Source organism: Elephantulus edwardii, unplaced genomic scaffold (genome assembly GCF_000299155.1).
Source record: "Elephantulus edwardii isolate Elephantulus edwardi_28Jun2011 unplaced genomic scaffold, EleEdw1.0 scaffold00019, whole genome shotgun sequence".
NCBI lineage: Eukaryota > Metazoa > Chordata > Mammalia > Macroscelidea > Macroscelididae > Elephantulus > Elephantulus edwardii.
The window spans coordinates 3,834,713-3,858,903 of NW_006399769.1; the positions used below are offsets into that span (position 1 = coordinate 3,834,713).

The window sequence follows — 24,191 nt, forward strand, 5'->3', positions numbered from 1 at the left end:
TGATTTACTGCCTCTGAAGGATCCGCTAGGAGTCGGTTTTGCCATGATACCACACGACAACAATAACAACTAATTTTAGGGCCTAACTCCAAAAAATATTTCTTCCTTTGCACTCCTCAAGTTCCTTCTGGGCTTATTATACTCAGTGTCTTTTGCTAGTTAATCATGTTGATAAGTAGAGTCCTATCTGACTCATCATCATTGTTTCCTTCACAAACACTCCTGGGTGGAAGGCTGAACCCCCTGAGCAGAGATGCTAACTCAGGCCAGATCCAATCTGTAACTTAATCTCTGGGCTCCAAAAACAATGCTTTAAAATGAGGAGTGAAAAGGATTATGCACATTTGGGGACAGAGGCGTACCTTACCTTTACATTGCAAGCCCTGTCGCAAGAGGCCCCAGAGCAAAGACCCACAGTGGTCACAGAAGGTGGGGACCTTGTAGTTATGGATACCAAACTTGTGGGGCATGTTGACGCTGAACCGCTGGGAGCCCACCTGCAGGGAATGCAAAACAGAGTTATAGTCAGCTCCATGGTGCCCGTTCTACAGTGCATGTGACGGGAACACACACAGAACTTGTTCACCAGGAAAGCCACATCCTGGTAGGTGGCAGGCCCTGCCTTGGTTAGCAGCAACCCCAAGACTGAAGGTGAAGAATGTTCCTTCCACGGACTGTGCCCACTCTTTGCCATTTTCTGACACCAGTGTTTGCCATCTGGAGGCCAGCCCTTCTCCACCCAGCACCCTTCCAGGACTCCTCCAGCCTTTCCCCACACATGGCATTCAGCATTCAGGTTGCACCTCTTGATTGAGCCATTCACAAGATATGCCCATGGGCTTGCAACGGTGCTTTGTGTATGGATGTCTTAGTCACCCAGGCTTTCAGCACCTTTTAAGGCAGAAACAGCAGAGTGCCTTGGAAACAGCAGTTCTTCAATTAAGGTGGACAATGTTTATGGTAAAAATTGCTTATGTAAAGTGGTGGCCATTAAGGGTGCTACCGTGTCAGGGCTGACCACCTGCCACATGCCTTTGTCTCAATTAAGCCTCACCACACCATTATTATCCCTACAGATGGCGAGATTGGGACACAGTGAGAGCAAGAAACTTGCCCAGCATTTGATATGAATTCAAAGCCAAGCTTTTCAATCACCCTGATGCCATTTTTGGAGCTGTGATGTGAATTAAGTGCTAAGCTGGTGAGTGAAAAATCTGCAGTTTGAACACACATCTGGCTGTGCAGTGGGAAGCTGAAGAGGTCTGTGCCATTAAGGTACCACCTTGGAAACTCGAAGGAAGCTTGTTATGAGTTGGAATGCCCTTTTGGTTCAGGTACTTCCACTTACTAGTTTTTTAAAGAAGTAAAGAAAGGGGTCAGGAAGGAAGGTGAGGGAATGGGGAACAGGAGTCCAGCGATCTGACCAGCAGGTCTGGATGTGCAGGAACCATCTGTGAGGTCTCAGGTGATATCCTGGCTCATTCCTTTCTCAGGTTATCATCTGGCAAATGAGTCTTGTAGGCCCTGTCCTGTCAGTTCCTTGTACCCCTAGTTCTGTAAGGTTAGATAACAGTGGAAGAGGAGGACATACTATGTACTGCCCAGGAACCTGCAGAGGCTCACATCAATCTGCATCGACTAAGATCTGTGAGATCCTTTAGGGTACACCAAGCCCACTGTCCTGAGCACCTGCTCGCCGTTGTGGTGTTAGTTCCACCTAAGGGCCAGTCTTCGTTGCAGTTCTGAGGCTGTAAATCTGAAACAGACATAGACTGCCTCAAGGATCTCCCGTGGAGCAGCTGGGGAATTTGAACCATCAACCTTTCAGTTAGCAGCCTAACACATGACACACTACACCACCAACCTTCCTGTTCTGAACATAAATACACACATACCTGTCATTCTCCTGAAAAGTTTGCCACCATACCCCCAAATCTATAGAGGGTACCACCACTCTCCCAATCTCTCTATGAAGAGAAACCTAGGTTCCCTGGTGACTTTTTTTTTTTTTTCTTATTTACCTTATTCCTAGAAACTTCCTGAATAGTCATCCTGGCACTGCCCCCTCAGATGAAGACACAGGACAGCGAGGTGTCTAAGGCATTGGCTCAGGGACTGAATGTGGGCCTTGCACAAACACCTCATGGGACTTGGGGCAGGTTTCTGTCCTCGCTCTGCTGCTCATCTTGTGGTTGTAAAATGAGAACAATAATAACACTTACTTCATTATGATTCTGAGATTAATTAAGTACATTAAAGTGTTTAAATGTATGCTAACTTATCAGTACATAGTAAATGTCGATTATTATTATTGTGGCTATTTTCCCTTCCTGGTGACTTCGTGGTATGGAATTACGCTGCCAACACAAAGGTACGTGGTTCTAATACATCAGCTGCTCCATGAGAGAAAGATGGGCAATCTGCAGTGTGATTTATTGCCCTTAACAACTAGCCAGAGGGCCAGCTATGGGTCAGTTCTGACTTGATAGTACACAACAACGACAGCAACAAAGCATTTCTTGAGGGAGCTCTGGTGGCCTAGTTGATAAAGACTTGCACTACCAGCCCAAAGGCACGCGGTTCAAATGCAATAGCTACTCCATGGGAGAAAGATGGGCAATCTCTTCCCACACGAGTTACAGCCTCTGAAAACCCACTGGAGGGTCAGTTACGAGCCAGTTCTGACTCTGGCACAAAACAAAAAGCAGCAGCATTCTTTAGAGTGGCAAAATCCATTCTCTTAGTACCTCATAAAATAAGCTTTCTGGTTTGGTGTGGTGTTTCTGACACTGTTTATGAGCTGCCAGGAACCATTCACACATCGATTAGCCACTTCTAGTGATTCATTTTGGGAGCTCTGGTGGTCTAGTGGCAAGAAGCTGAACTGCAGTCCCAAAAGCATGTGGTTCGAGGCCAGCAGCTGCTCTGCAGGAGAAAGATGGGCAATCTCCTCCTGTGGGATTAGGATCAGCTATGGGTCGGTTCCAACTCTGTGGTACACAACAACAGTGTTGCAATGAGGTAATGCAATGAAAAATACCCCATTTTTCTCTGGGATCACAGTGCTCTGGGCATAATATCCACAGAGATGAACCTGAGTTGGAGCCATAGCCCTTCTGTGGATAGTGCTACATACTTCCTTGGTTTTTCAGCAACATAATAAGGGAGACAGGGTGTCAGAAGTACTGCAGAAGAGGCAGTGAAGGGGGGACGGCAGTTAAGGGGCGGTGGAGGGGAGTGCCCAGAGTGTCAGTGGTATGAGGAGTTACCTCGTCGGGAGCCTCATGCTTCTTCAATCCAGCGCATTTGGTGATTATGAGCTCATGGCACCGCTTGTGGACAACACACGTGCAAACTGCAAACAGCAGAAACGGGAAAGCTGAACAACAGGTGGGCAAGACAGCCTCTATCCCCCCTGTGTGAGGAGAGGGTCCTCATCATCGTCATGTGAAATCGCAATGCCCACCCCTGCCCTCAGGCCATCTACACAGTTCTTTCAAAGCACGATGCGTTCAGAGACAGTTTCCTAGAACATTTATGTTTAAAAGGCACTGCAGCTTCAGGGACACCATCCAATGTCCCTGCTCTGCCATGCCCAGGTCGCCGGACAGTTGTCCTGGCGCTGTCAGGGAGCACTGTCGTCATGGGCCTCACAGCCCTCTGGTGTTCCACCAGCACTGTGCCAGGTGGGGCAGAGAGGTGAGCAGCAGGTGAATAGGGGCCTTAGGGCACAGGAGCTCTGCGCTCGCCTTTCTACTCAAGCTCTTCCTTCACAAAACTTTGACTTTTCTGTTTCATTTCCTATCTACCAAGCAGTGGTACGCAGATTGTCTTTAATGTCCTAGGACATGGTGGGCATGGCTTGACTGAGGCGGTCAGCCACTGTCTGCACAGGAACACAGTGATTTCCCCAAGACCCCACTCAGCCTTTCCCAAGTTACACAGAGTGGGGTGAGGAGACAGCTGCCTCCCAGCTCCAACCACACGAAGCCTCACCAGGATCATATCCCACTTCCGCCCTCCAACTTGGTACAGCTTAACCTTGCATATGCAGTCAAGTAACTGGAAAAACTTCAAAAGAGCTTACATTTTTAAGAACTAATGACTCCACAGTAGAGGTGGAAAAAGAAGAATCTGTGAAGATCATGCAGGGATACTGAGCAAATTAATGTTTTGAGGTAAACTCTCCAGCAAGTGAGGGTGTAAGTGAGCAGATGGGACACACAACGTCCAGCTCACAACCAAGTGGGCTTCAGAAGAGCCTCTCATTGAACCACTGAGTTTGCTAGGAAAAATGAAAATTCTGCCTGTTTCAACCAGCATACAAACAGCTAGGTGGGCTAGGGACTGAGGCCACAGGGACACTTGGAGATAGATGGTGTACACAAGGGAGACACATCTAAGTAGGGAGAGTAGCCAAGCAGGGATAAAGAAGAAAAGGGACACACTGCTTGGAAGAGAACATTGGGAACAAGCCAGACAGACTCTCCAAATACAAGCAGCCCCAGTCCCTTATGGCTGCATACTTGGGATCTGGCTCGCTCTTTATACTTCCAACAATTTAGATCATACAATGCCTCTTACCTTGACACTGGTATCCCTGCTTTCCTATGACACCCCTGAAAAGAAGAATAGAGCCCTTTAGGAAAATGAAGTTGACTAGGTGAAAAGCAAAGCCCTGAACGCCTTCAACTCAGGCCACCAGCCACATAGAGGACCACGAATCCCCCTCCCAGTGTGTGTGTCTCTGTCTCTGTCTCTCTCTCTCTCTCAAAGCCATGGAGAGCAGGGCCAGCCTACAGAGTTAAGCAGCGATCTGGCCACTGTGAAGGCTTCATTTCCTATATAAACAGCCACCTCAATGCAGGCAGGAGTGTTCTGGAGAACCATCAACTACCCTGCTTGCTCCCCACAGACCTCCATCAGTGGGATGAAAGCCCTTTCTCATAGGTAGATGACCCTGCCTCACCTCCCAGCCCCAGGCCTGCTCTGTGGGTTCCCAAACACTCCTCCTCATTCACAACACATTCAAATGTACAGACCTGTGCTCTCTTCGTGACCACTGGTATGTTTAGGTACATTATCGTAGCTGCTGAGGTGACTGATCACATTAAGAGTCTCCCTTATCTTGGCCAACACTTTACCAAATGTGCTGAGAAGGGCAGCTGCTGGCACATCCTCTGGACTTCCAGACACAGGTGTTTGTCTTACAATTTGGATGAGGGTCTCTGTGAGAGTTTATTTTGTGGCCCGAATAAGAGTTCTGCTGGGGCAGGGCCAAGGGTCAATACTAACCCCGATACACCAACCCACTCGGCATTCAGCCCGCACGCAGTGCACTGACAATGGCTGCTTAGGGAGCCTGCCATTTCCAGAGCAGGTGGTGAAGCCACCAACTGTTCAGGCTACACCTCAGGAACCCTAAAGCCCCGTGAGGCTAGATGCAGGCTTACAGGACACCTGAATCCAGACTAGCATTTCAGCTTCAATCACTCAGTTCATGACCAAAGTACAGAAAATGGAATATGAAGGATTGAGTCAGCACAGGACTGAGTGTGAGAACAGGGTTTCATGTACACATCAGCCAGGTTGATCCTGCTCTGAGCTGAGATGCCTCAGACATACACACCAGCCTCAGAGACTGCTGACAAGACAAGGCACTGCTGGACACAGCAGGCCTCAACAGGCCTCAGAGTCCCATGTGCACGCTTCCTGCTGCGTTACCATTAAAGCTTGGCCTCACTGGCTCTCCTCTGCCTGATCCAGCAGTGTTGTCAAACCTCCCCCTCAGTGCCAAAGAGCTTCCCAGAAAGGCTAGTGAGGTATCAGGAGAAGCCTAACTTTTAAGTCCGACTAGCCTGGGCTGGAACCACTTGTGTCTGATACTTCTAGTGAAAGACTGCAAGGAAGACCCTTCTAGGTTTTTATTGGGGTTTGGATGGAAGTTTGCACCGCAAATTAGTTTTCTGTTAAATGATATCTACACATTTGTGTCACTGGTTGCAGTCCCTTCAATGTCACGCCATCTTCCCACTTCCTCCTTGAGTTCCCCATTTCCATTCGTCTTTATTTCCTACCCCTCTTTGCTTTCTACATTGTGTTGGACCTTCTTTTAATTTCTGAGCCTCGGTTTTGTCAACAGGGCTTAAGAGACATAGTTTACAGGACAGGTTACAGGATGGTGGGAAGGTGTCACTATTCATTTCAGGTGCTTAGAAGAAAACGAAGCCCCTTGTGATCACTTCATGAAGCCCACCCTCCCCAACCCCCCAAGGCCTCTCCTCCACCCGAACACGCCTTTCTACCTGTCTCTGCTTCTCAAAATCCTCCTGGTGCACTCTCTTGTGTTAACCTACTCTCCTGGAAATCTTCCACCTTAACAGAACTATGCTATGCTCCGACCCCTTCTAAAAGCAGCTTTGTAGGATGAAAACAGTCAGTCAAGAATCTTTTTAAAATTATATTATAGAAAATTCCAAATGTATACAAAAGTAGAAAAACCAATATACAGGATCCTCATGTACTCAACAAGTTGTTGTTATGTGTCGTCAAGTCACCTGCAACTCTTAGCAACCCTATGCACAACAGCCCTAAACCTTGTTCTACCCTGTGCCAATCTTATTGTCTCTGACACACCTAACCCCATTACCCCAATCACTGAACCAATCCATCTCATTGAGGGTCTTCCTCTTCTGCGCTGTCCCTCCACCTCCCAAGCATGGCATCCTTCTCCAAGGACTGGTCCCTCCTTGGAACACGCCCAAAGTATGTCAAATGAAGCTTCAGAATTCTTGCCTCCAAGAAGCAGTCTGGTTTAACCCTCTCCAAGATGAAGCTGTTTGTTCTCCTAGCAGTCCACGGTATATTCAACATTTTTCTCCAACACCACAACTCAAAGGCATCAATTCTCCTTCTATCATCCCTAGTCATTATCCAGCTCTCTCTGATGCATAGCAAATGACTGCAGAGACCATGGCCTGTATCAGGTGCACCTTAGTTTCCAGACGGACATCGTGGCTCTTCAGTACTTTGGAGAGGTTTCTGATAATTGACTTCCCCAACTCAATATGTCCTTTAATTTCCTGGCTGATGGTGTCAAGAGTGTTGCTTGTGGAGCCAAGCAAACTGAAGCTATTAACAGTCTCACTCTCTTCACCATCCATCATGATGCTGCCAATTGGCCCAATGGTGAGATCCTTAATTTTCTTGATATTGAGATTCAATCCATATTGAAGGCTGCAGTCCTTGACCTTCTGCAGCAAGTGCTTCAGGTCCACCTCAGTTTCAGCAAGCAGGGTTGTGTCATCTGCATAATACAGTTTGTTGATGAGTCTTCCTTCAATCCTGATGCCACATTTCTCCTCATAGAGCCCAGTCTCCCGGTTAATCTGTTCTGCATATAGATTGAAAAGGTATGGAGGCAGAATATATCCCTGGCACACACCTTTTCAGTCTTACTTCGTCTCTACCCTTACCCCTCCCATCCCCTCAGATGTTTTTGTTTCGTTTTAAATAACTCTTAAGCATTATATTTCATCGGCAAATAATTCAACACATCTTTATATGCGACTTTTTTTTTAAAAGTAATTTTTTTTTAATTCAAGTTTTCTTCCTTTAACATGGTCCATTTTTTCTGTCACTAGTTTCAAGGACAAAGGCTTGTGTTTTCCTTCTTTGTCAGGTTTCCAGCTTTCCTAGATTTTATAATATAGTATAATGCAGAATAGATTATCCAGGAAGCTGGGCTCTGTGAGGAGGAATGTGGCATCAGGATTGGTGGAAGTTTCATCAACAAGCTGTATTACGCAGATGACATACCCCTGCTTGCTGAAACTGAGGAGGACCTGAAGCACTTGTTGCAGAAGGTCAAAGAATGCAGCCTTCAATATAGATTGAAGCTCTACATCAAGAAAACAAAGATTCTCACCACTGGGCCAACTGGCAGCATCATGATAGATGAAGAGATTGAGATTGTTAACAGCTTTAGTTTGCTTGGCCCCACAGTCAATACTCTTGGTACCAGCAGCCAGGAAATTAAAAAACATATTGTATTGGGAAAGTCTGCTATCATAGACCTCTCCAAAGTACTGAAGAGCAACAAAGTCAGTCTGGAGACTAAGGTGCACCTGACACAGGCCACAGTCTTTGTAATTACCTGTTATGCATCAGAAAGCTGGAGAATAACTAGGGATGATAGAAGGAGAATTGCTGCCTTTTAGCTGTGGTGCTGGAGGAGAGTATTGACTATACCATGGACTGCTAGGAGAACAAACAGGTTCATCCTAGAAAGAGTGAAACCAGGCTGCTCCTTGGAGGCAAGGATTCTGAAGCTTCGTCTGATACACTTGGACATGTTGCAAGGAAGGAGAGACCAGTCCTTGGAGAGGAACATCCTGGGTGGGAAGGTGGAGGGACAGCCCAAGAGATGAAGACCCTCGACGAGATGGATTGATTCAGTGACCGACGTAATGGGGGTAGGTGTGTCAGACAATAGGATACCGGATAGAGGAGGGTTTAGGGCTGTTGTACACAGGGTCACTATGAGTCACAGGAGACTCAACGGCACATAACAAACCGTTATTGGTAATAAAATCTCAATACTTTCAATAACTGTGATGCAGTATAATAACCTACAATGTAATCTTAAATTCAAAGTTATCAGGAATCATGGTTTCTTCTTTTCTTGTATTCTCTCGACCCAGCTCTTCATACAAACTAAGTTAGCCTTTCTGAAAAAGCCTTCTGAAATCAAAGAATTAAAGCACTCCAGCATTTTCCAAGTGTCTATTACCTTCGGCCTTTCCTGCCCCTGCTTCTTCACACAGAGAAGGGGAACTAGAAGTTTCTGGAGAGATACTCACCAGATGAAATCTCTGCAGTGGGAGCAGTAGGTGGGCTGTCGAAGGTAGGTGGCCATGAACTTGTGGCCATTGACTTGGTGGACCCTACGCCGGACGGCCCCCTGCCGCTTCCTTGGCCGCTGGCGCTCCCTGAACACACGCTCTTCATTGTCTTTAGGGGCTGCAGAGAATAAAAGCAGAGAAGAAAAGGGAGTGTTGGTTAATGCAAGGACCAAAGCAGTTGTTGTCCAGCAGACTCTGACCCTCTGTAGCTCCGGGATGGCTACAGAGTGACACTTCACTGGGCTTTCCATGGTTCATTTCTCAGAGCAAAGCAGGCTTTTCCCACAAGGTGCTTCTGGGTGGATTTCTGATCAGCACCTGAGTGCTTAACTATTTGCACCACCCAAGGACCTGAGTCGACTTCACCATCCTTAAAAATTACCTCTTGTGAGAAGACTCCTGCATCCTCAAGATGCGAGGTGGGGCTGGGTGGGAGGAGGCCTTCATGGCGAGGTTCAAGGAGCAGCCTCATTGTTCAGCACCAGAGAATGATGAGCATGCCATATGTGCACACACACACACACACACACACACACACACACACATTCACACTCTCACACACACACTCTCTCTCTCTCTCCAGAAGCATATGAGAAGTACTTAATTGCACAATTGCAGGTGATTTTATTTCCACTTCACATTTTTCACTATGTTTGGCATGTTTTACTCCTTTAACAAACAGTGGGGGTGGGGTGGATATATTGCCATTAAAAATATCTATTCAGTAGCCCTACTGCAATAAACTTACTCTACAAACATCTAACCTTAAAACCTCAGTGCTAGTTATACCAAGATGTGAATTCTCTGTCAAAGGTCTCCTTCACTTTTAGCTTCACCATGACCCATGTAAGCAGTAAACCAGTCCCTGGACACATCTAAGATGCAACTTCATTTATAACTAACTATACTGCTTTGATGCTGAAACATGGTATTTTCTATTAAAATAATGATTAGTCCCAGTCAGCCTTTCTGATGGAACACCACTGGACTGCAGATCCGTGTCCCCGAGGGCATAATTTCTCCGTTTTGTACAGAAATGACCACCAGCATTGAATCAAACACTCTAAAACTGTATTTGCATTGATTTAGTAGGGCAACAGAGCAACTGATTAATTCCATTCTACCTACTTCTAAAGACCATTCAGGGCTGTGATGGGGACCTGCTGCTTAAAGCTGGTGGGGACAGGGAGAGAGGGCAGTGTTAAGGATGAGTCCTATCAGTGTGTCTGTCCAGACTGAACTTCCTAGAACGTCACTGCTACTCCTATCAGGAAGCCTATCTGCAGAGCCTTTAAAATCAGGTGTCATGTCAAGGAAGCAAGGAAGCCCAGAAAAGGGAAGGGAGGCAGAGTCAATGCTCCAGTGAAACCAGAGGAAGAAGGGGTCAGACAGTGTCTGAGGAAGCACCTTGAGTCCACACCCTCTGGACAAAGATGCCTAGAGCTTTGAGGAAGGGGCCTCTCCACTTTGTGCTCTAGTGCAGCCTCACTTGCAGGCAGAGAAGGAAGGGGTCTATCAATGGAAAGCCACAGGTACCCTGGGGAATGTCCCTGCCGGGGCCTGGGAGGTCACTACTATAAACGGGGTCCTTCAGTATTCTCCAGGGGTGGGAAGAGCCTCCCATGGCAGGGATCCTATTCTCTCTCTCTCTCACACACACACACACACACACACTCTGTGTGTGTGTGTGTGTGCAGTGTTATGAGTGTGAAAGAAAGAGATATATGAGATATATATATAGATAGAGATATATAGATAGATATAGATAGAGAGATAGATGATAGATAGATAGATAGATAGATATAAAGATAGAGATAGAAATAGAGATATGGCATGTGAAATCTTGACATACCCCTACTATACCATTTAAGACCTAATACAGCAGGAAATTTGTTTTGAAATGGTATTGGTAAGGTAAAGCTGATTTATTCATGCACTGCTACAATGTAAATTGACACAGCATCTTCAGAAAGCAATGTTATAATACATAATAAAAACAAAGAGATTTACATTCCTTGACTTGGTAATATTTTTATAATTAACCTCTAAGTCAATAAAAGGCAAACAACACAACCACAACCAAAAATCCCTGAGCTGTGGGGTCGATTCCCACTCAGTGTCATCCTGCAGGCAGATTGGAAGTACCCTCGAGAGTTTCCCAAGACTGTAAAATCTTTACAAGAGCAGAATACATTTTCTCCCATGGAGCAGCTAACAGGTTCAAACTTCTGTCCTTTTGGCTAGAATCTGAGTGCTTAAGCTACCATGACACCAAGGCTGGTTTCTAAATCAATAATTAAAGAGAAAAATAGAAACTTCAAGCCACATACTTAGAACTTTTAATTGTTTCCTACAGCATGCCTATGTTGTTGTTGTTGTGTACTGCTGAGTTTGAATAGACCCATAGCTGACCCTCAGAGGGTTTTCAGAGGCAGGCTAATCGCACAGAAGGAGATTGCCCATCTTTCCTCCATGAAGCAGCTGCTGGCCTCGAACCGTGTGCCTTCAAAGTTGCAGCACACCTTCTTGTCACTGGGCCACCAGAACTCCCGAGCATGTCTATACTGTTTTTGTTGTTGTTATGTGCCGTCGAGTCGTTTGCGACTCATAGCGACCCTATGTACAACAGCCCTAAACCCTGCTCTATATACTAGACAACAAATAAACCAGATTTACTGCTGTTGAGTCTGATTTCAACCCAAAGAGACAGGCTAGGACAGAGGAGAACTACCAACAGGTTCTCAGGGATGCAAATTCTAATAGAAGCAGTCAGCAGCAGCTTCTTCAGTGGCAGTGTGTTTAAAAACTACTGAGCTTTTATTAGCAGTTCAATAATTAACCTATTACACCAGGGCTTCTAGTCAGCAAAGAGAAATAACATAATTGTCTCATAATAAGAATGGGTCAGTACAGTATATTGTACCAATCATGATTTTACTGGGGTGAAAAAAGGAATGAATTTGATAGAAAACTATTCAATCATAATTACAATAAAACAATCGTATGTAAACACATAGGATGAGATGGATTGACACAGTAACTGGGGTAAAGGGGGTAGGTGTGTCAGAGTCACTTCAACTGGTTCAGACAGGGCAGGTTTCAGTGCTACTGTACATAGGATTGCTAGAAGTCTCAGGTGACTTGACGACACATACCAATGACATATAAAAACATTAGGAACACTGGTGGTGTAATGTATTAGGCTGCTAACCAAAAGGTAGGCTGTTTCAAACCACAGGGCTTTCTGTAGGAAAATTTACAGCCCCAGAAACCCAACTGAGGTTTGTCATGAACTGGAATCAACTGTGATTCTCTGGAGTACATAGACGAATTATAACACTAGTGAAGGATAGTGAGAAATACAGAGTTACTGTACCAAAAAGGATTTGTTGACACGGAACCATTTCAGGAAGCATCACATGATCAAAAGACAATAATACTGAAGGAATAATACTGAAGAAATCTAAGCTGCGTGTACAAAAAAAAAAAAAAGGGCCCCAGGAACTGATGAACTATCATTTGAGGTGTTTCAGGAAACAGATGCAACCCTGGATGTGCTTACCAGTCTTTGGCAACAAATACGGAAGAGTGACTTGGTCAATTGACTGGAAGAGATCTAGATTTGTACCCATTCCCAAGAAAGGTGATCCAGCTGACTGAGATTTATCCAACAATAACATTAATATCACATGCAAATAAAATCTTGAATACTATTAAAAAACAAACGGAACAGTGCATTAACAGGGAACTTACAGAACTTCAAGATGGATTGAGAAGAGTCCATGGCATGAGGGTTATAATTGTTGATGTCAGATGGATCTTGACTGAAAGCAGAGATTACCAAAAAGACGTTGACTTGTGCTTTATTGATTATGCAAAGGTGTTTCACTCTATCAATCTATGGCTAAGAATGAGAATAATGAGAATCAGAACACTTACAGCATTTACACAAAACCTATACATAAACCAAGAAGCAGTTGTCCAAGCAAAACAAGGGAACACTGCATGGTTTAAAATCAGGAAAGATGTGCATCAGGTTAGGACACTCCTGGTCAATCTGCACTGAACACAACCTGGCCTCTAGGAATTAAAATGCAACATAGAGATTCAGGGAAGACTCCTCAACAATCTGTGTTGTGCATATGACACAAACTTGCTTGCTGAGAATGAAAAGGACTTGAAACACTTAATGCAAAAAATCAAAGACTACAACTTTCAAAATGGACTACACTTCTACACCAATAAAACAAAAATCCTTACCACTGGATTAATAGGCAACATACGATAGATGGAGAAAATACTGAAGTTTTCAATGATTTCATTTTACTTTGATTCATAATCAGCACCCTTGGTTGCAGAAGACTAGAAATCAAAGGATATGTTCCATTGGGGAAATGTGCTGTCAAGGACCTTTACCAAGTGCTAAAGAACTTGGATACTAGCTGAAAGAGTAAGATGTGTCTGATCTAAGCCTTAGCAATTTCAGCTTCTTCCTATGCATCTGAAAGTCGGACCATGAATAAAAGACAACTGAAAAAGAATGAATTCCTGTAAATTGTGGTATTTGTGAAGAGTAGTGAGTATATAATATACTGCTAAAAGAACAGATAAGTTGTGGGAAGATATAAAGAATATTGTTCATGAAGAATGCAAAAAGTCATTTAAAAAAAAAAAGGAAAAAGAAAAAAAGACCAAAAGGGATGACATAAGAGACTCTAAATATTGCACTAGAGCACCGAGAAGCCAAAGCAAATGCAGGGGTTGGGGGGTGGGGGGATCAAGGAGCTGAACAGAAGATTTCAAAGGGCCACTCGGGAAGACAACACAAAATATTATAATGAAATGTGCAAGGAGCTGGAGTCGGAAAATCAAAAAGGCCAAGCTTGTTCAGCATTTCTTTAGCTTGAAAAAACTGAAAAATAAATTTAAACCACGAGTTGTGGTGCTTTAAGATGCTATAGGCAGAATATTGAAAGATTCAGGAAGCATTAAAAGAAGATGGAAAGAGTATACAGAGTCATTGTACCAAAAGAATTGACAGATACAGAAGAATTTCAAGAAACAAAATATGATCAAGAGGCAATGGTGATGAAGCAGGAAGTTTAGGCTGCTCTGGAGGACTTGGCGCAAAAAAAAAAAAAAAAGTCCCAGGAATTGATGGAATACCAACTGACTTATTTCCTCAAACAGATGGTGACTTGCATGTGCTCACCAAGTTGTGCCAAGAAATCTGGAGGACAACTACTTGGACAACTGACTGGAAGAGATCTATATATATTCCCATACAAAAAAAAAGGTGACACAATAGAGTGTAGATATTATTTAACAATATCACTAATATCACACACTAGCAAAATCCTGCTAAAGATTATCTAGAATATACTTGAACAGTACATTGAGAGAGAACTACCAGAAATATAAGCTGGGTTTAGAAGAGGTTATGGCACTATGGACATTTATTGCCAATGTCAGACGGACCTTGACAAAAAGCAGAGAGTACCAGAGGAATGTATATCTGTGTTTCATTGACTATGCAAAGGCATTTGACTGTGTAGATCACAATAAATTGTGGCTAACCTTGAGGAAAATGGGAATCCCAGACACTTGATCATGCTTATGCAAAACCTATACTTGGACCAAGAAGCTGTCCTTAGAACAGAGCAAGGAAACAGTGCATGTTTCAGAATCAGGAAAGGAATGTGTCAGGGATGCATCCTGTCCCCATACCTTTTCAATCTGTAGGCAAAACAGATCATTCAGGAGGCAGTGTTTTATGAGGAGGAGTATGGCATCAATATTGGAGGAAGACTCATTCACAATCTACGATATGCAGATAACACAACCTTTCTTGCTGAAACTAAAGATTTGAAGGACTTGCTGCAAAAGGTCAAGGACTGTAGCCTTCAATATGGACTGAAGCTCAACATCAAGAAGACAAAGATTCTCACCATAGGGCCAACTGACAGCACCACATTAGATGGAAAAGAGATAGAAGCTGTTAGTAATTACAGCTCGCTCAGATCCATAATCAACACTCTTAACATCAGCAGTCAGAAAATCAAAAGACGAATTGCATTGGGAAAATCTGCTGTCATGGACCTTTCCAGAGTTCTGTAAAGCAAAGCAACGATGTCAGTGGAGATACAAAAGTGTGCCTAATTCAGGTCACGATCTTCTCAATTACTTGTTATGCTTCAGAGAGCTGGACAATGAAGCTCTGCCTCACTTCCTTTGGTCACATGGCCAGGAGAGATCTGTCCTTGGAGAAGGACATCATGCTAGGAAGGGTGGACCGACAGCACAAGAGAGGAAGACCCTGGATGAGATGGATTGATACAGTAACTGGGGCAATGGGGGTTGGTGTGTTGGAATTAGTGAGACTGGCTCAGGACAGGGAAAGGGTCGCTATGCATATAACAACAAGAACATACTATGACAGATTTGAAAGCAGGAGTGGCATCTACGTCCTAAACAACATGCCTCTATAAACTCTATGAACTCTGAGAAATGTTGATAGTTTTAGATGGGCTTCAGGCCTTTTGTTCATAGGGACGCTCCTCTCAAAGGTAATCAACAACAAAAGAACAAAAAAGGTATTTTGAAGGAAATGCAACCAGAATGCTTCTTAGAGATAAGGATGGAGAAACTAGATCTGATTGACTCTGGACATATTTTCAGGAAGAACCAGACCTCAGGGAGAGACATCCTGCTAGAAAAGTTCAAAGAAAGAGGAAGACCCTAAAAAAAAAAAAATTAAAAGAAAGGGGAAGACCCTCAATGAAATGCTTTGACACTGTGACAACTTGACAGTGACTTGAACATGTTGAAGATCATGAGAAAGGTGCAGAATAAGGCAGGGTTCACATCTGCTGTTGATCAGATCGCTAGTAGTTATAGTCAGCTCAAGGGCACCTAACAACAGAATAATGTGATTATGTGTTTTAGTATTTGAAAAAAATAATATTTTTTTAATGCTATCTAATTGACTTTTTAACTGCTATCTGCCTGAAGTATTGGCCTCTCAGTTGTCTGGGGCCACCTGGTATGACTTGATAGAACTGGGGGGATGTAAGAGAATGAGAAGAAGGAAAGGGTCGTCACTGAGGGTCAGAAGATGGACTTCATCATCTTCCCACCTGCCCGTGATTCTGGGCCCATTGCCCAGCACAGATCCCACCTGCCTTCCACTCCTTTGACACGCTTTCAAGACAGCACTTGACCAAGTACACCTACCATGACTGCTCTGCTGTCCTCTCTTGGAGGCAAAATCTGGTCTGTTGACCCCAGGGGGGGAGGGGGGGCAGAGGAGGCTTCTCTTTCCAGATGTCCCTTTTATGCTTGTGGCCTGTCACATCATAGGAGTACTGTGAATCAGGCAAGGAACACACAAAGCTGGGAAATTTTTGTAGATATGTCTACCGAAATTACTATCCTTTTGGGTCATTTATAATACAAAGAGTTCACAAAAACATGAAGCTTAGCAGACATGTCCTGTGAAGCTGGTGTAAGATTCACCAACCTTCAGCCACTTTCCAAGCATATTTTCACTTGATTCAATTAATCTATCCCCTTCTAAGGAGAAGTGGTTCAGTGGCAGAATGCTTTCTTAACAGGCGACCTGGATTCAATTCCTGGTGAATACCTCTCATGTGCAGCCACCAGTCTGTCAGGTACCTGGGCTGCCAAGCAGTAAAGCACTCAGCCTAAGGTAGACTATGAAGAAAGGCCTGGGGATATACTCCCAAAGCTCAGCCCGTATAAACCCTCGGGCCACAGTAATCCCATTTTATCAAAGGATTAACCATAAATTGGGGACCAACTTAACAGCAGCTAACAACATAAACTAAAAATTCCTTGAAGTTTTCACACCAATAAATGTTTTACAACTGCCAAGGTTCAGAAGAATCTAACAGGTTACCGAAAGGTGGCAAGATCAACAAAAAGGCGCTCACACCTTCCTTACTATTCTGCTTATCTAGCAATCTCCACCTCCTGCAGCCACTTTTCCTTGGGAGTGAGATTCTGTCATCTAGATGAGAGACTCAGGAATTCCCAGATTCAGGAAGTCCTGACATAAATCCCTTTCCGACCTGTACCAACTAGCTAGCCTGGTCATGGTCCTCAGCAGACCTCGTCCCCTCCTGCACAGAGCTGAAAGAGCTGGATCGCCTGTCCCAGTCCAAGGCCACAGGCACCCATGACGTCACTGCTCCTGAGATCCACTTCTGTTAAGAAAGTCAAGCAGGGAAGTTGTGTAGATTCCACTCATGGTTGCTAGACTCCAGCACTTTCTTTCAGGTTTCAGTACACGAGCCAGCCAGGCCCAAGGCAGCTGCGTCAGGAGCTAGGCCTGAGTGACCAACACGCATTCCCAGTCACCTCTGGCCACCACTGCAAGGTGCCCGCTCCCCCTGGTCTTTCCCACAAGTTGCTGCACTGTGAGCTTTTGCTCTCTTTTGCTTCTTCCCTTGTGCTCTCTCCAACTTTCTCTTTTCTGTTGAACTAAGTGTTAGGAAAGCAAAGTTCTGCCCATGCCCTCAATGTGCTTTATGTCCTTGAACAAACCATTTCATTTCTTCAAGACTGTTCCTTTATCTCAATCAAAGTGGGTAATACGACAGACAGCTCAGCCCACACTCCAACCTGCTCCCAAGCTGTGCTGAGCTGTGCTGGCATCTGAAGCAAAAGGGAAAATCATTAATGCCAATCAGGTCTTTATTTAAAATATTCTTTTTGCTATTTTTTCTTTGTTTTAAAACTGTTGGATTAAAATATTCCTTGATTCTTGTGCCTTTTGGCATTGTGGACAGTGCATCCATCCTTATCCACCCTGGATGCAAGCATCAGTGAAGGCATCGTCCCCCTGTACTCTAGGACCAGGCTGCTCTGATGGTGTCGTCTGTGGGGAGCTGCACTGCTAACCAGAGACCACACCTCTCTGACAACTAAAATCAACAGCAGCCCCACGGGACAAGGGTGAGCAGTCCCCTCCTGGACAGTTACCAGTCTTAGAAAACCAACTGACTCCACTGTGAGTCAGAAGCAAATCAATGGCAATGTGGTAAAGAGAAACACCTAGGGACCATCAAGGAGATCTTATATTTTCTTCAGGCTTGGGAAATGGTCAAGCCAATCTGGCTGAGCAAGGAACATGGAGTTAGATCTAGAATAAAAGAAGTGAGAAATGTAATGACTTCAGAAAGTCTTGAGACCCTGTTGTGGAAGGCTTTTCTTGGAACAGAGACTGTGTCTAGTCTCCGGGGCAGGTGCTTTGCAACACAAAGGCCAAATAAATTAATCCCATCATCCTGGCACTTAGTCTCCGTAACTTTCAAACCCTGTGGGTACTCAAAAGCAAATCATCTCAGCTTCTCACATGCTGAACACTGTGCTAAACTCTTCATACATGATGAAAAGGAAGAACTGAGGCTCTTTCAACAGGTCAGCCAGTCTCATAAGGCCCTATCTCAGCAATTCCCACCCTGGCTAATCTATTTAAATGGAATAGCATAGTTCCCACTTGGACCTGGGATTCCTGGTGTGCTAAATGAGAAGTTATCATTTGAGTCTACCTGGATGCACCTCAGAAGAATGAATTGCAATTTACCTCTGAAAAAGTCATTAAAAATTCTCCGAAGCCCATTTCCAGTATGACACGGGATCACCAGGAGCAAAAAGTCACTCAATGGAACCGGCTAAAGTAACTATTTGGAAAGCTCTTCCTTCCCACTGCCCACTCACCTCTCTACACATCTGCCTCGAAGAAGAGAAAGATTAAGGGGACTGACCAAGTTATGGTACACTCACAGAAAGGAATTCAGTGCAACTGCTTTTAAGTTCAGCAAGAAAGAATAAAGAGAAAAAGAAAACTAAGAAACAAGTTTATAGTGTGCATCTATTTGTATAAAATGAGAATATGAAAAGGATAAATATATTCAAACATACATGAGTAAAAGTAACTGTTTGCCCAAAAAGGTTTATGATGTGGACACCAGATGCCAGACACTGCTGGGCACAGACTAAACTACTTGTGAGTACAAACAAATGGACTCTGGCCACACCTACAATTACTGGTCTCTGAAACTGTGAATTTGATCCTAAAGAGATTTCCCTCAGAAAGCAAGGAATTGCCCATGGGTTCCAAACACAGTGGTCATGAGTAGCTGCTGTTTCTGCTAGAGGTGACCCATGGAATTTTTTGTAATCTACCTCTACAGACACTATGGTTTAATGTTACAATTTTATTGACAAAAAAAAAAAAGAAACTTATAAAACAATCCAACAAAAACAATACCAACTAAAAAAGCAAACATAATGTGAGGAAAACAAAATAAATCTGGGTACTGAAAATTAAGGAGTTATGTTTTTCATTTTTCTATATTCCAGGGTAGAGGGAGATATTTTCCAGTGACAGTGGGCTTTCAATATTAAGTAAATATTTACATCATGCCAAAGAGTGTGTTCTACACAAAGTAGAACACAATCCATTCAAGATAATTTTTGTTCAAAACAGGAAAGAGGAAACAATAATTAATTCCCTCCTAGAGAATATTCCATGCTATCTGTATCTTCCCAGAGAGTTACACAATGCACATCACAGCGTCAGAGAGGCTTGGCTCGGCGCTGTCTGTGTTCTGTGTGTAATCAGAAAAGCATGAGTGGCATTTCAAGATTAGCATCTCAAATTTAATATAAACCAGTTTTCTTCTTCACTCTCTGAATGACCTTTTCTGTGTCCGTGGCAGCATTTATGCACTGTCCAGTAATAAAAACACTTAAGTGAGATAGTGCCTTATATAAGGAAAATTGGAGGGCAAAGCACATCGATTAGTGGACGATAAATGGGATGATCTTTGAGGGATAGCGCTCAGGGAGGAAGGGGGAGAATAATTCCCACCCTCATCAGCCCACACTTAGTAGTGTAAAGCACCCTGGGGAGAATCTAGAGAATATTGCCCCTGAAAGGTGCCAGTCTATGTACATTTCTTCATCTATTAAATGTTACACACTGGAAGTCCCAGTAACACTTGACTGCATATTTGTGGCAGGCACTCAGGCAGAGTTCTCACTTGCCAAGAGGAAACCACAGAGCAAAAGCCGTGGTCAAAGCTCTAAAGGGTACTGTGAGCTGGGCAAGATCCAAGAGTGGGACACCAGCCAGGGGTGGGGCTGTGTTCCCGTGGGTGCCAGGAATGGTCCAGGATGAATCATCGGAAACAGTGATTGCTAATTCTTGGGGGCAATTAAGCACTCTGGGAGCCTGTGTTCACGTTTCTAAAATGCAGCATCTGTAACACCTGGGCAGGGCAGTGTCCAAGTCCCAGGAGGCAGGCCGTCTGCTCTCACAAGCTAGTTAGAGGTGGCTGGGAGAAGGGAGAGAGGGGTTAGTGCCAAGTGTAGTTTGAGATCTCCAACCTCCACAAGAAATAATAAAAATATAAAAGAGCAAGCTTTCTGTGCCACAGACATTCCAGCCAAAAAGGTTACGAGGTCATTGAATGGAAACTTAAACATGTCCAGTGATGTTCCTGTGAGTGACTCTGCATTTATCTAGCTAGTAGCAGACGACTGGTCAGGGAGGTTGAGCGAGCTGAAACTCATGCCCTCTATGGCCCAAATCAGGCAGAGTGTGGTGGCACAGCAGATTAAGTATTGGGACACTAGCTGAAATATCAGTAGTTCTCACTCATGCTCTAGAGGAGAAGAGGAAACACTTTGCCCCTGTTAAGATTTACAGCCTTGCAAACTCCGTGAAGGCTGCCATGGGTTGAAAGTGATTCAATGGCAGTGGATAACCACCTGAGTTATGACAGAAAAATATAGCAGTCTACTTTACTCTGCTCCTTTGGGTTGCAATAAACTGGGATAGAATCAACAGCAACAGACTTGAATACTCAAGAAACAGTCTATGGTAGTTCAGTGATATAATTTTGATTTCTGGATCATACACTTGATGTACAGCCCCAAATCTGGCATCAAATGAAGTCTACATGATGCTAAACAGGTTTCAGTACAGCTTCCAGACTAAGAAGAAAGGCCTGGAAATCTATTGCCAAGAATTAGCAGCTGAAAGCCTTATAGATTCTACTTTGTGATCTGTGGCTGTGCATGCTGATGGGTGCAGGACTTAGTACCCTTGTGCAGGGAATTGTCTGAGTCTGGCGCTGACCACGGCAAAGAGCAATAACACATGCCAAAGTCATGATGACTCCATACATGTCAGAGGAGAACAGTGCTCTATAAGGGTTTTGAGTCAGAACAGCAACTGGTTACTAATTCATGCTCAAGTGACTGTTAGTTCCCTCACTCTGGTTTTCACCAAAACGTCTCAAAATTAAATGCCTGTTCCTTTCTCCCAAAATACCACAATGAATTACATTTTTTGCCTCCCCAATCTTCTTTATTGCTAAAGTTAAGAAATAGTAAAACTATAGCCTCTCAGAAAGAGATCTGTAGTTTCAAGCTGGAAGTATTCTCAAGTTGACCAGGTAAGTATTTCTTCTTAGATTACATGGGAAAGGAGAGTTTCAGGGAGTCATATGATTTCAAAAGAAAAAAGAAAAATATATATATTTTATATATATATATTTTCAAGCAAAAGAAGTGGGGAAAGTTGATTAAAGTTTCAAATTCAAGACAGGTACCTGAACCCTCCATCTTCTCAGAAGGCAAATAAATGAATCTTAAAAAAGAGATCATGTTTGATAACATGAGTATCAGAGATGAAAAGGAAGACCCTGAAAAAGATAGACTGGCAGAGCAGCTGTGAAAGAGGGCTCCTGTGAAGACTGTGCGGAGGACAGCGCAGGACCAGGAGTGTTGGGCTGTGTTGTCCGTGGAGTCAGTACATGTGATTGTAAACCATCTCAGTGGGGCCCCACAGCAACAAAACCAAGTTGCTCTTCCTGGTTCAGTAGAATGTTCCTCACTGACCAAGTAGGGGAGTTGTTCCTCCTTCCATCACCCTTCCCAGTCATGTAGGTCCAATCCGCTTCCAAGACAAGGACTGCAGAGAGACACCCCCCCCACACACAGAGGCTCCCCAGTCAGGCCCAATGGAGGGCTGTAAACCTGCATGAATTCTCAGTTTTTGCTTCCTGAGGCCTCAGCAATTGGTATATCCCTCAGCAGCATCTTTCATAGCATGAACGGATATTAGAGAAAGAAGTAACCATGTAAACAGAAGAATCTATTTCAAATAACGTTGTAAATCAAAAGCAACGTCAGTAGCTAAATTTGGGATTAGGCATCTACACACTTCCACACAGAGAAAATGAAGTCTGTCTAAGGGAAAGAGAAAAGGGAAACCTCTTTGTCATAAGTTAATGACCTGAAGAAAATATTCTGAAGCAACCAATGCTAATGAGACATCCAGTTAATTTAGTTTTTGGTGCTAGGCAAGCGAAAAATGGAGATAAAATTTCCAAAATTAGAATGTTATCTTTGTCCATTATTGCTAGTCATGGTCATGCCTTGAATCTCAGCCAAATTCGTTGTAAATATACAAGGAATATTCTTCCCCAAGGCTGTAGGGAAGAAATAAAACTGACTCACTATATCCCAACCTTGCTCCCACAAGCACAGATCCATTCTCGATCCTGTGCTAAATCTCTGACTCAGTAGATCTTTAGAGGGGATTAAAATCTACATTTCTAATAAATTCTTCCTGTTGTTATTATGTGCCATCGAGTAGTAACCAACCCATAACTGACATAACTGATGCTCCAGTGGGTTTTCTGAGGCAGCTAGGTAATGTTAATTATTCCTGATCAGGGAATCAGAGTTTGAGAACTTTCCAAATCCAACTCATGTGAATAACTTGAAAGAGATGTATTTATTTATCCAAAAGAAATTAGGGTCTTTCTTAGGATGTAGAAATTTGAAAATTATAACATAATAGACTTACAGATGAATCTCTAAAAAAATGTTGAATGTATACAACCAAGAGAAGATAAAAATGAATGGGACCGTCTAAGAATCAAATCCCGATACACATCCAAAACCTTCTTCAACAGGGTAAAAAGGAAAGCCACAGATTGGGAAAAAATATTTGGTAATGACATGTCTGATAAGGAACTTCTATCTAGAATTTATAGAATACTCGAGCACCACAAAAAGATAAAGGTAAAAAACCCAACTACAAAATGGGCACAGGATACGAACAGACACTTCACCAAAGAAGACATTCAGATGGTGAACAAACACATTAAGTAATGTTCAAAATCCCTAGCTCTAAGAGAGGCAAATCAAAACAACTATGAGATATCATCTCACCCCAGTAAGAATAGCAAAATTTAACAGAACAACAAACAACAAATGCTGGTGAGGTTGTGGAGAAACTGGAACCCATATTTACTGTTGGTGAGAGTGTAAAATGGTGCAACCATTAAGGAAGACACTGTGGTGCTTTCTCAAAAATTTGCAAATATAAATACCATTTGACCCAGCAATTTCAATACTGGGAATATACCCTCAAGAAACCAGAACTGCCACCCAAGCACATATATGCACACTCATGTTTACTGCTATTTTGTTTACAATAGCAAAGAGTTGGAAACAAGGCAAATGCCCATCAACAAATGAATGGATAGAGAAGCTGTGGTATATTCACACAATAGACTACTATGCAGCACTAAAAAAAAAAGAACTCATGAGGCATTATACAAAATGGGTGACCCTTGAGGACATTATGCTGAGTAAAAAAATCTCGGTCACAGAGGGACAAATGCTGCATAATGCCACTGTTGTAAAGCAAGACTGACATCAGGGTTGGTGGGAATCTAAGAAAAGCAGGGATAAATAATATATATACTGCATTGAAACAGATGAGGAAGAGAACTGTTTGAATATATGATTAGTTATTATTTTCATGACAAAAATCCAGAATGAGAGCTGCATGGGGGAGTGGACTGGGAGGGAGGAGAGATTGTATAATAATGAAAGTATTTTTTCTTTATTTTTCAAAGAGAAAAATGAACTCAGGCGACGGGTGGGGGCAGGGAGGAAAATGTGCAACAATGAATGAATCGAAATCCAAAGTCTCTAAACTTTCATTAAAATTTCAATTAAAAATTAATCTTTAAAAGTAAAAGTGTTGAAGGAAATCCCTCAAGCATATCTCATTCATATAAAATATTAGAAAACTACATTTATTAGTGACTACCAGAGGAAGGAGGAAGGAAAAGTAGGAACAATTTAGGAAGCAGTACGTTTCTGTGCACGATGGGAACTTTGGCAATGGATATTGTTGATGGATGTACAATACGATTAACATCATTGATAATACAA

General features: G+C 43.4%; 1 protein-coding gene across 1 annotated transcript in view; it reads right to left on the reverse strand.

The window, feature by feature from the left end:
- PRKCE (protein kinase C, epsilon) overlaps window positions 1–24,191 on the reverse strand; it is a 762,004-nt gene that overhangs the window by 269,218 nt on the left and 468,595 nt on the right. The window contains exons 3-6 of the mRNA XM_006882308.1: window positions 8,862–9,021; window positions 4,585–4,619; window positions 3,270–3,355; window positions 368–497 (exon numbers count right to left, since the gene is read on the reverse strand). Coding sequence (XP_006882370.1) covers window positions 368–497; window positions 3,270–3,355; window positions 4,585–4,619; window positions 8,862–9,021 — 411 coding nt within the window. The remainder of the gene's footprint in view (window positions 1–367; window positions 498–3,269; window positions 3,356–4,584; window positions 4,620–8,861; window positions 9,022–24,191) is intronic.